General features: G+C 39.9%; 1 protein-coding gene across 2 annotated transcripts in view; it reads right to left on the bottom strand.

The window, feature by feature from the left end:
* Positions 1-18,381, bottom strand: part of VCL (vinculin) — a 105,698-nt gene that overhangs the window by 35,924 nt on the left and 51,393 nt on the right. For both annotated transcript variants that reach the window (XM_084633101.1, XM_084633100.1), the window contains exons 3-6: positions 14,614-14,764; positions 12,693-12,801; positions 7,177-7,299; positions 4,138-4,298 (exon numbers count right to left, since the gene is read on the bottom strand). In XM_084633101.1, the coding sequence (XP_084489227.1) occupies positions 4,138-4,298; positions 7,177-7,299; positions 12,693-12,801; positions 14,614-14,764 (544 nt within the window). The remainder of the gene's footprint in view (positions 1-4,137; positions 4,299-7,176; positions 7,300-12,692; positions 12,802-14,613; positions 14,765-18,381) is intronic.

The following is an 18,381-nucleotide window of genomic DNA, read 5'->3' as shown; positions in this document are numbered from 1 at the left end:
TGCATCTGTAATTTTCACTCCATGCATCTGAAGAAGTAGGGTTTTTACCCACGTAAGCTTATGCTCAAATAAATCTGTTAGTCTTTAAAGTGCCACCAGACTCCTTGTTGTTTTTGTTTTTGTGGATACAGACTAACACGGCTACCCCCTGATACTAGAAACAAAACTGCTTTTTCACAGAGCCTAAATAAAACAGGCAAAACAATCAGGGTTACCACTGCCTGACTCGGGAAGAGGCAATGGGCATTTTACAAGCCAATCCTCCAGCAAGGGTACCTCCTAGATCTACTTTCCTCTTTTTGCTGCTTCCGCCATCACTAGTAATTTTGTGAACAGCCATAGAGCTAGCCCAGATTGGAAAAATGATATTGGCAATTTTCCTGCCTCAGAGGGAATCTCCAAAATCTGACACTTTCTCTTGTTGCTAAATATTAACTATAATCTCTGAATCATTAAGTACCCTAAGTCTAGAGAAGTTGTGCAATATCTGCATTTCTTTACCAAAGAAGGCAATGTTGGGAAAGTACAGCAAGTCCTGTTTTCTGGCATATCAACTAGCTTAGTCAAACAAGGTTCAAGCCTGGGAAGCATCCAACAAGACTGCTGGATGCTTCCCAACAGCCCTCCGTTCTCAAGAAATGCTCAGTCTCTTGCAGAATCCATTCCTTATTCACTACCGGCTTGCTCGTCTTCAGCCTCAGTGGGAATTATATGAATTGAGCACTGTAGCAGCAGATTCTTTTTTCCTAGTTTTGTTACAGCCTGTAGACATTTGAATTAAAGGAGAAACTACACATTTATATACTCAAATGTATTCCATTTGTAGTTTCATCCCCACTCATCTACTGGGATTTTTCATTTAACTGTTCGCCCGGGGGGGGGGGGGCGGCCACACATGAAAAACTTAGCAACCAAACTATTCAACAATTAAGTTTTGCTTCAACATTCATTCAGCATTTAAATTATAAACCAACACTCACATTATGTTTAATCAAAAACAAAACAAAACAAAATCTATATTTAAGCAAATTCATGGTTTGCCAGAACTATAAATATTGTCTAAATTTGAAATTAACACCCAGTCTAAAAAACAGTGTTAGAATTATCTTAATGAAGTTAATAATGGTGTGCACTTGATAGGAAAAACAGTTCTGCTCTAAATTTTTTCCTCCACTTACTTTATTCCCTCTCCTTTCTGTAGGAATCATCTCTTTCCATTGGAAGTCTCCATCAGTAAGGAGAAGCATGCAACAGGTACAGCAAATATAAGTAAATTAATAGTTCCTCTCTCCCCAAATCAAGCATTTGCCACGTGTATCAATAGAGGAAGGTCTGCTGTGTGGGACCACTAGCAAGGCAAGCAATACCAGGACTTATTTCTTCTCACAAGCGTTCAGTTGTAACATTTAATATCCTTTGTACCATGAACCGTTCAACACACAAGCAATGCCCAATGCAACATGTCTAAAATGCAGGCAGACTATCATAATCCTGCATGTTGAAATATAATTTATAATTGAAATATTACTCTAAATTTACCTAGAGTGCACAATGATGTACTTGGAATACTGACCACAAAGCATACTTATGTATTATGCACACTGGCCAAAATTTTCCACTTACAGATACTGTCAATATAAGCATTTGTATAAAAGCTCCTTGACTTGTGTTACTAACAGAAATTTTTCACATATATCTTAAGAATTTTGAAAATCTCACGTACTATCTTGTTTGCCCTGCATTCATCTTAGGACAGTGAAAGCTTCCTGGGTTTCCCATGCACTAGAATAGTGAGGTTGTGTGGGTTTCAAAGAAAGTGGGGGAAATGTTTAAATCCATAAGGAAAAACTAATTGTAAAAAAGTAACTTAAGTTATGAGCCTAAGCCACCTGCCCTGTATAGAAGGCTCAAGCTCTCTGAGGAAACTTATTTATTGAGGGGCTGTGCTGATGAAAAGCAAGAGATTCTTCCCACAAACTATGGGATGGGCAAAATTACTGTATAAAGCTTTCCATCAGACAGAAAGCCTGCTTCTGTATAATTGGACTCTATGATCATGAGCACCAGAAGCTAGTAACATAGGTTAAACAAAAACATTCAACAGGAACCTGTCCTAAAGACTTGGGAAGACTCCCATCAAACTCTTAACAGCAGAGTTGCATAGTCTGGGCTGTCATCACTCACACCTAACAAGCTGCTCCAAACTTCAGATATCTTAGATCAGAGCAGGGGTAGCTAAGCTCATTTAAAAACCTCTATTAGACCTACATACATAAGTATGGTGTTACAACTGGCACACAGGAAAAAAATATACACAGCACACAGCACAAAATCCCACAGACATGCTTTTTTGTTTTAGTACAAAAGTACAGGTGTGAGGTGTGGAAGAAATCTTACCTTCTAAAGGTGAGAAAAGATAAACAGAAGAACAAAAACAAAGATGCATAAAGTAGTCATAATAAAGAAGTAGTAGAGTGGTAAAATACTTCAAATGCAAAATCAGGGTCAAGGCACCAATACATAGGCTAATGTGATTTTAATGTCTCTATCACAACAGGTTTTCTAAGGGGGAACTAGTCTGTCTTTATGTCTAAACATTTTTTAAAATATAGTTTTTCAGTTATTTGCTGCTTTGCCACTGATCCTAAAAAGCCTGTTAGCAGCATACTTTAAAGGCCATCCAAACACAGTGGGCATCCCAACCATTAGTTGTGCTGCTGTGTTTGCTGGTAACTGCAGCTACACAGGACGTGAATGCACACAGCAGTAGCTCTGCATTCGGCCTGTGCTCTACCCATGTGAGCAGGCAGGCATTGATATGGCAGCATTTTCTGTATTAAGCGGACAGTCAGGTAAAGCAGAGCAATGGCATCCCTTGCACACTCCATGTGCATGCCAGTAGCGGCAAACAAAACCCAAATACGTTGGGTTGACTGGGAGCCATTTTTGTAGAAGTTCCAACTTCTCAGGTCTCATTTCACACCTCTTCTCCTCCAGAAGGACTGTTTCGAACACAGAGCCTTTTTGGAGGTGAGGGGTAAGAAGAACATATACTGATACTAATCCCACCCACACCCAGGTTGATACAAAAAGATTTGCTCAGTTAAGATGGAGTTCTTCACCTCGTCTTTACACCGAGCAACAAATTCAAGTTTCTAGAGATAATATGAATGCAAACTAACCGCCTGCTGACACATACAGAAGCGCCTTAAGGTAATACTAGATTGGGTGTTTAAGTACTGTACTGAGTTGGACAAATTTTGTACAGACCTCAAGGGACAGCTTGTGTGCCCAATTAACTCACACCACACAGTGTAAAATTTGGTCACCACATGACTGAGATTAAACACACTCTTTCCTTGAAAAGAGCATACTAAAGTCTAGCACTTCCCTATCAAACCAAAGAGAGAGACCAGAAATGAGCACAAAACCCTGATCTCCTACATGGCAATACAGAGTGCTTCCAATACGCCACTGGATCATGTATCATGCATTTTAACCTACTTGTTTCTATTATAGGAATCAGCAAAGACTAAGCAATGGGACAGGCAAGTTACTTTTAAAAACAAGCTTTAACTGGAACCAAATTATCTCCAAAGATATTCTTTGTACCTTGGTATCTTGTGATTAGCTTGGCAGAATTCAATTTTTTAAAAAATAATTTTGATGGACAATATTGATGGTTTATTTTAAGCACTTTATTTTTATTCATTTAAAATCTTTCACAATTGTGGGAAACTATGGGGAGCAGACAGTTTAATGACAGACATTCAGATTCAAAAAAAGTTAAATCTTCTTAACTGTTAAAACACAAATTTCAACCAATGTCAAAATATACAACATAAATAGCCTTAAGTCAAACTCTGGTAAGTTCTCAAGTTGCATTTTTCTTGCATTGCCTGTCTGTAAATTTTTATCAGCATCATGGAAACATTTTTCATTGTGTGTATACAGTGAAATGAGCATTTACTGAAAAATCTAGTCTTTCCAAGCCTATTTATGATATAATACTATATTGTGTTACAAGATAAGATTGTGTACACTCTAGTCAAACATTCTTGAAAACCTCAATTTATAGTTGCTGTGAGAAGCTAAATAGAATCTGACTTCTATTTCCAGAAAGAACAGTGAACATACCTTGCTAGCCCAGGCATCCTCATCCCAGGAAGTGAGCTGTAACACCCGGATGATCTCATTTATTTCAGCACTCATCTTCTCTACTGTGAAATTGCGGTTTTTCAAGGCCTCTTCTATTCCTTGGCTTTTGGAACTTTTAGTCGTTACAAAAATCTTCATAGCTGTGAACATTGCACTCTAGATTAGAGACACTATCTAAGATATGATTCATATACAAGATCTCCTCCTCCTGCATAAACTCAGAAACAGTAAGCTATATGTTTTGAACAGGACAGGAAAACACCATAAAGACTTTAAAGGCTGGTCTACACTTAAGTTTTACTGGTAAATCTATGTTGATTTATACAGTGTGGGTTTTTTGCTGATAGTTATAAATATGTCTACACTAGAGCTCAAACAAGAATAAGCTATAGTAGTATAAACACTTTTACACTAGGATAACTGTTTCTACACTAGAGAGGTTTTTTGCCACTTTAACTGTACTGTTCGTTAATTTATGAGAAGGGGTAGAACATATTTCTTAGAATTTGGTTACAACCTGACAAGTTTTCTGCTCTATAGCTAGGACCAATCGAACTACACCTCTTAGACTAGCTAACCAAGTGTCACAATTACTCCCACATTTCTGTGAAGAATGATACCAAGTGCATTCCACTCTGCAAAACACATCCATAATACTCTGCTTGAGGTGGAGGGCATGCAGCAGCTGAGGCAACATAGGAGGGAGAGCTGCCCAGGTTTTCACAGAATGCACAGATGTAGAAACATGGTTGTGCAGTACAGTCAGTGCAGTTTTTGCTGGGAAAAATGGTGCTGTGTGGATGCATTCAACTGTGTTTGCTTGCAATCAGGCTCTGCCATGGTTACACAACAGTCCCATTCTTAGGCTAGATACATGTGGTGACCAAAAAAAAAAAAAAATCTTATTTAAAGAGAAAGAAAAGTTATCCTACTGTTCTATTTACATCAATTTATCATATATTCAGCAAAAATGCAAAGGCAATTTGCCACTTTTGAAGCTTGTAAGAGTTCTGTGGCACCTTATAGACTAACAGACATATTGGAGCTTAAGCTTTCGTGGGTGAATACCCACTTCATCAGATGCATGTGGGGTATTCACCCACAAAAGCTTATGCTCCAATACTTCTGTTAATCTATAAGGTGCCACAGGACTCTTTGCCGCTTTTACAGATCCAGACTAACACGGCTACCCTTCTGATATTTGAATTATAAGCTTGTTTCCTCTTCTCCCCCATGTTGCCAGTTACAATCCACCCCAGGACAACAGTAATTAAAAAACCCCATCTGCATTACAAACACCACTGTATTTTAGCGAGTTTCAGAACAGCAGCCGTGTTAGTCTGTATCCGTAAAAAGAAAAGGAGTACCTGCGGCACCTTAGAGACTAACAAATTTATTAGAGCATAAGCTTTCGTGAGCTACAGCTCACTTCATCGGATGAGCTGTAGCTCACCAAAGCTTATGCTCTAATCAATTTGTTAGTCTCTAAAGTGCCACAAGTACTTGTATTTTAGCACTGGCCTTAAATGCAGACATGGCCATATGTATTACAAGTCGGTTTAGCTTGCCTCCCAGAACAAAGCCATGTTAGAATCAAGCTTTAACTCTGGTTTGATCCTGTTTAAATGCTCAACTAATCCTCCAACCTCTTGGAATCAGTTCCACAGACTAAGACGGAGGCATGTTGGCAGGGCATTAGCACTGCTGTAAATTCTTCTGGAGATAGAGGCCAAAATCTGAGTGACTCATTGACAGTAAATTCACTTAAAAATCAAAGGCAGGACAAAAGTAGGGCTTTAAGAGGAATTACACATGGACCAGATGCAGGCGAGTTCTGTGCAGCCTTCCTACACAGCTTTGCTTACAAGTTTCCATCCTCTGTCCTGATCTGTAACACTGATGGCTACTCTAGTTTGGGCCTCTGAGTAGGTAATTTGGTTAAATGTGCTTTATGATATACAAGATGACACTCATTTAGCAGCAAGAATCAACTGTCAAATTCATTTTCAGTTTCTACTTCATTTTATGGTCAGTTCTTAAAATAAAAGCAACGCTTTAATGTACTAAACCGCTTATACCACTAGGCAAAACCCAGCAAAGTACCAGGGAGGGGGTTAATATGTTCACAAGTGTGAAAACTCTGACATACTAAAATGTGCTCAGTCCTATTACATGCCTCCCTCTCCCCCAATCCACCTTTCACCCTTGTCTTGGGGAGGATATTCCTCCTTCCTCTGTAGTTTAATCAGACCAGCATTCCCTCTGGCTAACCACATGAATTTTGCTAGATGAATAAGCTATTTCAGCTGTTGGACTGGCAGTTCTGCTCCTGAACAATCTTCAGCTGTTAAGCTCTCCTTTCTTCTTGCTCATTCGCAGGGTAAAAAAAAAAACATATCATGCCAGACAAAAGGGTGAGAAATACAGCAGAAGTGTGCCCCCTTTTTGGTATACTTTTCAATGGCTCTCACCCTCAAAATTTTTTTTAGATCCTTCCCCTTAATCCTTCATGATGGCAACTAGATTGTATTAATGTGAGACATGTTATGAACAGATACTGAAAAAAATAAGACAACCGTGAGGGAGTTTATCCATATGAATGCACACATGCAGACTGCCATTTAAAAATACTCATTAAACCCTCTACACTGTGACAAGTATGCATGACACAAATACATCTGATATAAACAGTGTACCACTAGTTTATGTAGCTCCTTTTAAATCGGAGGTGCACAGAACTTAAAATAGGAAATACCCAGAGTATGCATATGGAGAGTTGGCGTTACAACTTGCCATCCCCTCCCAGTTTGCCACAAATCAGCCAAACATCTAAATATTTGCAGTCAGCCCAAGAGGCATGTCAAAGCTTCTATTTTTAATGGTATAATACACATGCATCCAAATTCAGATTATGTATTTGATTTTTAGATTATGATTTGATATTTCAGATTTTGATTATTGATATTTTAGATTTGATATTTCAGATTATGAATTAGATAATAGGACAGCAGAAACTACCTGAAATAAGGACTGGCAACAGCTCCTTCACAGTGTTCATGGAGTTCACCAACATCACTCTGTGTTCCTGATGAGTCAATTCCTGCTGTCTTTCATCAATCATTTTAGCCATCTTTGTCATTCCTAAGTCATACAACGAAGTTCAAGTGATAAAACTGTTCATATTGAGTTTCCCCAGATTTATTAACATTTTACAAAGAAGGTGTAGGCTCAGTTATTTTTTAGCTTTCCAGACAAGAACGCAAAAAATGTAATGAGTTATGACACCACTGAAGAAGCTTTGTATCACCTACTTTTCATTAAACCATATTTCAGTAGTTTCAGGGAAGCCACAGATCCAGTTTCTAGTTGTTAATTCAAGCTAGAATATAGGTCTCATATTTTTGACGTTCATTTATCAAGAAGTTTAAGAAAAGAACTATAAAAATATAAAAGTAATAAATAGCCTACTTCAGGGAAATTAGTCAGCTTAGCAATGTATGACAAGGTAGTTTAGAACTCTTTTTCCTCCTTTAGCTTTGATCAGTTCTCACCTAAATAATGGGGTGGTTGACAAGAATAGGAAAATAGAACTGACACAGGTTTAGGCTTGTTGGCTTCAAAGACTTTCAACATGAGTGTATTAATTTACACTGTCCTAGAAAAACTAATTTTAATTCTCTAAAAAAAATTGTATCGGTGATGAAAGGAAGAGAATCAAAGCAAGTGTTACTTTGGATTTCTGAAGTAAATGCACTTTCAAGACTTACATGAGGAACATAATGACAGGTTTCAGAGTAGCAGCCGTGTTAGTCTGTATTCGCAAAAAGAAAAGGAGGACTTGTGGCACCTTAGCGACTAACAAATTTATTTGAGCATAAGCATAAGCTTTTGTGAGCTACAGCTTCATCCGATGAAGTGAGCTGTAGCTCACGAAAGCTTATGCTCAAATAAATTTGTTAGTCTCTAAGGTGCCACAAGTACTCCCTTTCTTTTTGCGAATACAGACTAACATGGCTGCTACTCTGAAACCTGAGAGGTGGAGTAGTAGCATTATGCCTAAGACTATATAAAACTTACTATCAATATTATGTTTTAAGTGTTTAGTGACTATTTGAGCCAAACAAATGTTCTTCCTAAATCAAAATCCAGCCCAAGTGAAGCCAAAAAGGAAGAAGCACAACTTAGACATGTAAAATATTTGGAGGGCTAGGAGAAATTTTGAAGATAAAGAGCCTGAGATACAAAATAAGTAGGCTTGGCAGGGTTCGATTTTAATGGATAGATACCAGCAAATGTCGATTTCAGCTGACTCACTGAAATAGATGAAAAAAATATCCACTAGTAACAGCTTGTGAGAGTGCAGCCTACTCTCCTAACTTTGCACCTGCAGGGATTGGGTGTCACCAGCCCTATGCAAGTGCAGGAAGCCCTCTGTGGCCTTGCTGTCACTGGGGATATGACAGCTGAGCTCTAGAAGGCTCCCTGCACAATCGGTGACACCTGATCTCTGCAGGTGCAAGGTTCTGGGAAGGCTGCTGTGCTGGCAGGGGGAGCAGAGTCCTCTGGCCAGGATGGTAAGGAGGAAGAGCTTCCTGACCACAAGGGAGGCCACCCCACTATAGAATGGCTCCATCCCTAGGCAAGAATTGTTCAGCAGTAGGGTGGTCTCCCTCATGGCTGGGGGCTCATCTTCCCCCTTGCAGCCCTTTGCTCTGCGGGGCCAGAACCAAAACCTCCCCTGCACCTTGCACCCAGGTGTGTTGGTCCCCCGGGCTGAGCAGGGAGCCCCCTGCAGCACCATTATCAATGCTATTAATCGTCAAAATTGCACACGCACAAAAAATCAATTCTGCCATGCCTAAAAATAAGCAACAATCATACCAGAAGGAGAAACCTGTGAGATAACTGGTGGGTCTACATGATTGCATTGGAGCAAAGGAGAATGTCACTGATCCACTCTTTCCTGGTAATGAAGACAAGGCACGGTCAGCGACTGAGGTATCAAAGGCCTCGTCTAAACTTGCAGTGGTGGCATGTAGTGTATGTGTAGTTACACACCGCAGTGAAAAGCGGGTAGTGTTCACACTGCAGCATGTAGCTATTCACAGCAGTGAAAGGCTCTGGCAGGGGGAGATAGCAGGGAAAGGCTCTAGGACACTACACTGCCAAAAACAGCAGGAAAAATGCAATCTCAGTAAAATCACCTATACCAGAGACAATGCTTGAAGTGTGCTGGGTCGCAGTTCAGGAAATAAAATTTCCAAAAAGCAAGATCGGTCACTGAGGGATACACATTTTTAGTGCTACCTGGGGAAAACACCCTCTAATTGGCTGCTCTTCCTCAGAAGATGGGCAAGCAAGGAAACAGCCAATTAGGGCAAAAGCAGGTAGAGCTCTCTTCCCTTAGGAACCAACATCATTCTCATTGGGAATGAAAGGATAGAAGGTCGCGGGGGGGGGGGGGGGGGGCGAACACGACGACGACACAGCAGCTCAGAATGGCTCCACTCCCTATTCCCATCCTGCAAGCAACAGCAAGGCTCCTCTACTCCTCCCACCCCCCCCTGCAACTGGGCAGAAAGGTCCTCACTGTAGCCCCCTCACCCCACAGGCCTGGGAGAGAGAAAGAACCCCACATGCTGCAGATATGAGGCTGGAGGAGTAGGATTGATTTGGGGCTGGGGGCAGAATTGATTTCTGGGCAGATATGGGGGTGACGACAGACACACACACACACACTTTTTTGGAGACCACTTTAAACACTAACCATATGACTGGTAGATCGAAAATATTGCACCTAGCTATATGAAAGACAGCAGACACTATTGTGGGAATGACAGACCCATGAGATTTGTTTCAGTGGCAGTTGAACTGGCTGGAAAATGAGAGTTATAAAATACCGAGATAAACAGCACGGGGACAAACCAGCATGATTCCTGCAAAGCAAAATCATGGCTCTCCAATCCACTCTAAATTTCAGCCTATCAACAAAGTAGACAACACAAGAGCTATATTTAGTTTGAGAACTCTCTCACAACAGGCCATAAAATAATCTTAGTTATGAGGAGCAAGAGTTAAGGATTGTCATTGATGAGAAACTGTTTAAGAGACAGACAGAAGGAATAGTCAATTTTCAGCATGCCAAAAAAGATTAACTGTGAAAGGGTACTGCCCCATCAATGACCTGGGCTAGGACTGGAGTTTAATATGTGCTAATGTTAACATATTAATATTCTGGAGTAGGGGATCAATGACAAAGTGGAAAGTTATGAAGGTAACATTTATGGTGATACCGCAACTAGAGAAGACTGAAGAACTTCAGAGGAACCTAACAACACTAGATAAAATACATAATACCATAGCAGATGAAATTAAGGGTTGAAAAATGCAAAGTTTCTAAACACTGATAGGCATAATTTGAACTACTCATACACATTATTGGGTTCAAAATTAATTGTAACCACTCAGGAAACCAAGCTGAGCTTACTGTGCACAGCTCAATGAAAATATCTGCTTAATAAGTCATTGCAGTCAAAACAAAAATGTTAGGATGTATAAAAAAACAACAACTTGCTCTGATATAGCGCTTTTCATCAGTAAATCTCAAATTGCTTTACCAAGGAGGTAAATATTATCCTCATTTTGTAAATCAATGGTGTATCCTCACCTGAAATAGAGTTCAGTTCTGGTAACCTTAGCTCAAAAATAAATAATTTTATATATCTCAGAAGTCAAGGAAGTCCAGAGAAAACCAGTGGAAACAATTAGAGCTATAAAATGACTTTCATATGAAGAAACTGGCAAGAATATGACTGTTGATTTAGAGATGATGACTAAGTGGATACAAAAAAGAAGTATGTAAAATAATGAATGGTTCTTAATTTTTTTAAGCACAACAAGGGGATGCCAAATATACTGCCTTCAATTTCATTATTTCTCATAGGATTTTTTTTTAACCACAATGCATAACCAACTTGTGGAACTTATTACTACAAGGTAACACTGAGGCCAGGAGTTTAGGAGGATGAAAAAGATTACCCGTTGTGGCAAGGCGCCGCCTCCATCTTGCCGGGCTTAGTACTTCCCCCTTTGACGGTGGCGGGACCTGGAGTAAATCAACCCCACTCTAGACAGTGTTTGTCTTCCCACTCTGAGTTTATTGATCAGTATTTTCAAGATAGGCCTCGGGGCAGGCTCAAGGAGTACTCCTCCACCAAACAAAAGAAACCAATTCATAAACACAAAACAAGGGGATGCACCTTTCCCTGCTCCTTTGCTGGATGGTGGGGGGAGGGTGTCAGTCCTTCCCCTAAAGAGGCATTCAGTTTTGGTTGTTTCCCCTGTAGGGAGGAGAGCTGCCTCTCACTCTAGAAAAGCCTATCTTCCTGCCACCGCTAGCCCTGCAGCAGCTTGTCTCTCTTCCCTTTCTCTCACCAGAGGAGGGTTTTTGTGTCCCTAACTGACCTGAGGTAACCCCCTCTCAGCCTGTAGGAAAAAGCGCGCATCACTCTAGGGCTAACATACCTGCCCTTCCAGCACTCTCTTGCAACCGTCCAGCCTGACTTTGTCACACCGTATATAACGGGACAAACATGCTTCATGCCACAGGACAACTTCTAACAGGTGTTACTTAAAATTCCCCTGTGGGCCAGTTATTTCAGGATATGGTTTCTTGGTTCTCTCTCTGAAGCAGCTGACAATGGCCAATGTCAGAGACAAGGTACTAGACGAGATGGCTCATTTGTCTGATATTGTATGGTAATTCTTATTTACATGGACATACTTATTTTTATTCAAATCAAAGTTTAATATCTAATACTTTTCTGCATCACAACTAACACCTCTGCCAGTCACACAGGCTTTATCAGACTCTTGGGCAAAGGCATCAATACATGTAACAGAAAGACCTCATCAGTAAGGTAACAGGTCATAAAAAGGCTGCAATCTAGCTGGCAAGTAAAGAAGGGACGGTGAGTAATGAGGGGAAAAGGGGTAGGGCCCAAGCTGGCCTTTTATAACATTATTTTCTGCATTCTCACTAACTTGAAGATGTCAAACTCATACTGTGGTTTAAAGGTATACCATCCCAAGAGATGCCTTCAAGACATAAACCATCTAATCAGAACACAGTGTTTATTTCCACAAATGGGATTCAGCTCTGTGTTAGTGAGTGCACAGCTTCCACAACTGTATTTTATGATGTACAGCAAAAGTACAACAGCAAATGCCAACTTTTAGCACATTACTCCATCAAAGTAAAAGACTTTATAGTGCATACCATTAACCTCTCTTATGGATATTCTAACATGGGTAAACCAACACTGGTCAATTAAATCATGGTGCACAATTTTCTAATTAGAACTACTATACATACTGAAAAGAATATCTGTCAAGCAGAAAGAGGTAAAAAATGGTTTGCCTCTAGTAGTTTTCAAAGCCCCAGCTTTAGCTCTCTCCAAGATCTTGCCTCTGAACTACTTGAGAAATAAAGCTGCATGCAAGAACATAGTCACAGAGGACTGGAAAGGTCTAACCTGGACCCAGATTCTTTGTGTATGTCACCAAGTCCTCCATTGTCTCTACCACCTCTGCTACAGTTAGGTATTCCAAAATTCCTTTGCAGACACGGATGATTTTACGGACCTAGGGAAAAAAAACATTCCAGCATTTATAAGACCAAGCTATAATACAATAAATTAGAAATGCTTGTTTATTACTGAAACAGAACAGGTACAGCATTTGGTAGCATAATTTATAGAAAAGTATGTGGTTTGGAATGCTGAATAAGCTGCTCACCATTTGATTACTCAAGAAAGCCTCATTAGCCAAAATCAAAGTATCTGTACTTAGAAATGAAAATCCTGCTTCTAACAATTTCCAACTGTATGATGACAAAGAATATCAGAGAAGTAGTAGTAAAATGGTGAAGAAGTGTATTTAACTATTATGGCACTAGAGAAAATGCTGTCAGTTTGAAGACAGCATAGTTTCCAGTTTATTATTGCTATTCAACTGGTAAAAAAAGAAATCACCTAAGCCAACCTATATCAGAGTAGCATATTCCAAAGTCTACCCTATGGAAGGCTATCCATTAGGCAGTTTTCCACATGCAGAACACAATATACAATAACCTTTTTTGAAGGGCAGATCCAATTTCTTACATCTTCCAAAAAACAATGCACATTTGAAGAGAGGTACTTATTCTCCTTTTACTTCCCTATGGATTTTGTACACTTTGGTTTAATACTCTGTTAATCCATATTAGGTTTTTAACTACTTTTAAAAAGATTCACACCAATATTGCCTCTTGAATTCTTCTACCACATACTTCAGAGCATGGCAAAACAGACAGATCCCATGGCACCATGAAATCTTATTTTAGAGGATGTAACTTTGAAAGTACTGCTTGTGGTGGATTCAAATCAAACTCCAAGTGTTGATAAGTTTGAAATTATGCTTCTAGAAATTGTCCTCAAAAACAGGAGTTCATTACTACTGCTAAAAATAAGGTAGATAAGCAAACATTAGAACAAGGCTCTTTTGAAAGATATGAATATGAGTGGTTGGGAACATGCTAAATTTGTGAAAATCAAATCCAGAGTCAAATATATGTGTCTTGTTGAACTTGGGTATGTCACAGCTGAGGCTGAGAGCTTTTTAAAAAGTTTAACTTAAAAAAAAAAGAGTTCTCTTCTTGAATTGGATCTATAGGTGGAATAGGTGAACATGCCCATAACTCTTTTTGGTACTGATTATAATCACCTGCAAGAATATCTGTGATCACTAGTGCCACAAAGTAATTCCAAGCATTAGCCTCACCTCAGGATGCCATGATGAGAATAGTTTCAGTAATAAGCGATTTAACAGTGAAGCAGCAATACTGGTACTAGAGTGCTCACATACCATGGGAAGGAAAGCATATGGAGACTTTGCAGGTTGAAAGGTATGACATAGGTAAACATTGTAAGCAGCATCAATTTTTCCTCAACCAAATGGGATATGTTTATCTTAACTTCATTCCCTCTTAAAGGCATGACACTAGTTGCTAGAAAACAGGAGATAACATATTCCTAAGAAGGGGAAACATGGTCACAAAAGTGAAGCAACCCAATTGGTTCCATTACTAACACCAGACACACAAACATACACAAGATGAAGTAGAAGCCTCAATCTCACATTTCCTTCTATCTATGGGTTTACACAAGGTCCTGAGTGCCCCCCCTTTTTTGGGGGGGGAGGGGATTTAAGAAATACACAAAAATCTATAAGTAACAAGACAGCATGAAAAGGCTTTTCTTGGCAGGAAGATAAATTGAAAGTATTCTTTGTGCCTATCCAAACAGAGTCTTTGTCACGGATAATGAATTTTGGGAAGCGCTGTAAAATTAGCAAATGTAAATTAAGTGGGTATTTGAGATAACATGTTACTGATGTTATTGGTACTAGGACACCTACCTCAGCCTCATCAAACGTCAGAAGCAAGTCTGATGTACCAGAGAGGATGCCTCTTGATCCATCAATGAGATAATCACGAGCAGGTACTGAATAAGGATCTGCTTGCAGCATCTGGGCTGCCTGGACAAGTTTAGTGCAGGCATTCTCCACTCTGTGTGCAACAATAAGATACAGCCATTAATACTTATTCTGAATACTCTGCCAGGAGGTGAACAGCTGTATAAACTTGTAGGGGGTTACCATCAAAACACAGCCAGCAAACTGTTCATCCATCCCAACAAACACACATTCATGGTTTAAATGTGCAAATATAAATATTTACACATCACTGATTAAATCAGCCATTGTCTTTAGAGCTAGATATATAACAACACTGAGGTAACAGATTAGAGACACTGACATGAGTCACAAAATACCCTTTTAATTCCAACAAGCCAGGAGGTTAGGCAGAGGAGAGCTTTTCCAACAGGATCACAAAGTCAAAGTAATCACTGTGCAACATCCTGGCATTTGCATTATGTTCTATTAATGTCAACAGGCAAATGCATCAATAGGCAATTAGTCAGAGCTGTAAGTTAAGATAACAAAAGGACATTTTGTGAAAAGTATTGAGGCGCCTCAGATCCTCATTTGTTAATGAAGAAGCTTTCCAGCTCTTTAAAATATATTACTACTTGTGCACATCAATATCATGTGAATAGGCATACGGTTTGAATCTCCTATCTTGTTAGCAAATACAAGATCTCTCAACTTCTGATACCAAGTCTAAGAGAGAAGGTCCCAAATGCAGAATGTCTGAGTGTTATTGTAACTCTTAACACAGTTGATATGAGCTTTAAAATTAATATTAAACTAATTCTATCCAGCTATTTGAAATGCAGCACTAAAGAAAACTATTTTGAGTTAAGGAGTTAACCCTGTTTCAGTTATCAATTTCTATTTCACTTTTCACAAATGCTGTATTCTTTGAACAAGTCAATCAGAAGCTTTCTGGTAGCAGAGCAAAAGCTTGCTTTCCAGCCAGACTCTAAAGCTTTAACACAGAAGTTCAAACTAACCAACCATTAACTTGGCCTCTCATATCTGGATAGTATCCTGGCACATACATTAGCAAGCAAGCATCTGGTCTGTCACCATTTTGTTGCAGGGCAAAGCTATCAGTGGAGTATTTTCCCAAGTTTAACTCATTGATCAAACAGTATTCATCTCTTCTATGTTCACATTTCCCTGAGCATTCATGCAAACAGAAGCATTTGAAGTGGTGCTTCTTAGTGTCAATTCAGGCATTTGTATAGGTGTGCATATATTTTCAACAAGTGCTCACCCAACTACCTTTTGTATATTTAATTCCACCAAGGAAATATTTGACAAAACCAAAAAGAAATCAATTGTAAAATTTGCTTAACAGCTTAAAAAACGAGCTTCCACCTTCCTCCTTCTCCACAATAATTGTGCTTTTAGCTATCACAGCTGGGCACCAACGCCAAACAGCACAACTCTGAATACTCATCACTCAACACAAGTTAGGAATTTATATTAGATTTGCAGAAGTGGGGAGAAGTTAACACACACATCCTGAAGTTGGGGCATGGGGAGAGAAGGAAACAGAAAACATTACACATTAGGTGCAATGGCATAGACAATGAGGGGCTGAAGGAGTAGAATTAACAATTTTAAACTGTCCCCTCCCTACAAAGTACCACAATTCTCCACTACAACTGTACTCAGATATGTGCCTACAGTTGAGTAAGTAAGATTCAGTAGAGTTGTCTGTGGTTAACTAGGTGCAGCAAGGAAAGCAATTGAAAAGCAATAATGTATTTATAAGACAAGGAACATTAAGAGACTGTTAAAGAGGAAACTTTACATGGTTACATACTCAATGGTAACATGACAGAAATAAGGCTAGTACCAAAGTTTGTTTACAACACAAAATCATTTAAGTGTACTGACAAAGAACTCTAAGATGTCCTGCCTTCTTTCTGCATCCGCATAGGGAGGAAGAAAGCTTCTTGTGGTTGCATATGCAGAGGTGCCCAGGCAGCGTGCACTGTGAGAGTAGTGAGTGGGAGCCAGCCACACAACTTCCCCACAGATCCCTTCTCCCTGCCTCCTGGGGGTAGCGGGGGCAGGGATCCTAGGGGTGGTGCTGAGGATGCACTTCACTGCTCCACAGCTGGCAGCAGCCCGGCTGGGGGATGTGTGTGCTTTTCCTCTAAAACCTACATTTTATGGCAAACTTCAAAAACAGACAAAAATAAATAGAAAACCAGCTAAACAAAATCCCTCTCACTGAACATCCCATTCCGGGTTGACAGCCCTGGACACTGATGTCCTAATTATCCACAGAACAGGTGTGCATGGGCCTTTCCTGCCAATGTGACTCAACCTAGAGGTGGAGAACCCAGTGCTCAGATTAGATTTCAGTTCCGTATAAAGCCGATTCACATTGCTGTCATTCTATTGAGACAGCTACCAAAGGAGCTAAGTATGCAATTTATGTACTCATGTGTTCCTCATGGGCACCTGAGCCCCATCAATAGCACCATCACAGTTAGGAAACAGGGTGGACAGTATCGTTTTCCCACCTTGCAACACATTCTTAAGACTAGAGTGTCAATGGAGTGAGGGTGATGGGGGGAGAATGCTCGACACCCTTGGGTCTGTGCACTGCAGTGTGGACACCAGAGCCCTAGGTTTGAGCACAGGTCAGAAAATCCTTAACCTAGGGTTAAAATGCAGTGTAGATGCTCATGCCCAGGGTTCCCTGATACAGGTCAATTGACTCGAGTCCCACTAGCCCTAGATGAACATTACTCTGTAGACATATCCTCACATGCCTAATGGACACTGTTGGCCAAAAGAGTACAAACTGGAGTACATGAGGTACACATGCACCAATGGTGGAATACACTTGGACAAGTACTTGAAGATCACAGATCCCTTCTGTGTTTGAAGCTCACAAAAGGAAGGGTGAGGACATCAAGATTACAAGACTTATCCTCCCCAGCTACCCACTTTTGGGAGCCTATAAAAAGCATCAAACAGAGTACTGTTAAAGTGACGCATTCTAGCTTTTTGGGTAATCATTGCCGGCCTAGTAACAGATACAAATTAAGATGCAGGACCTTCCTGGAGATATGACACTGATTATGTTGCTCATGGATTTCCCTCCATTTTCTGGCTTCCTCCCACAAGATAGTTAAGTACAGCGCAGGACATAAGATCAGTGTAAGGAGAATCTAAGTGTCATCCATCAATTCAATCTTAAGCTATCCTTGAATAAAGTTCAGTCAAACATTAAACTCTTACTACACCAGTTCTGAGATAAACCAAGATTTACTACGCTAAGAAACTGGATCATGATACCTAACTTCCTTCATGATGACCAGAGTTCCTCCTAATAAGCATTTAGAGACACAGTGCTGAGAGCAGTGAAATCATTGAAAATTGACTAATCCATCCTATATTCCTGAACCCACTAAGAAATAAAACATAATACTTAAAAGTTGTGTCAGAACAATACAAGATTTTCAGCCAGCGGTTCCCCTGAGTAGACTTAAATGGGCCAGCAGACAGACCTTATCACAAGATGTAGTCTACAATGAAACATCTGGTCAGCTCATTAGGGGTAATAGTCACAATTGCATAAGAAAATCCATTAAGACTAACAAGAGTCAGAAAACAGGAATGATCTGGTCTCTGCTGTGTAAAATGTAATTGTAGCTTTCAGTCCAACATTCTTCACTAAAGTTAGTTTCCCACTGC

This window comes from Lepidochelys olivacea, assembly GCF_965140295.1.
Source record: "Lepidochelys olivacea isolate rLepOli2 genome assembly, chromosome: 7".
Classification (NCBI taxonomy): domain Eukaryota; kingdom Metazoa; phylum Chordata; order Testudines; family Cheloniidae; genus Lepidochelys; species Lepidochelys olivacea.
The sequence above is the reverse complement of the archived record's forward strand: the minus strand, read 5'-3'. Positions and strand labels throughout refer to the sequence as shown.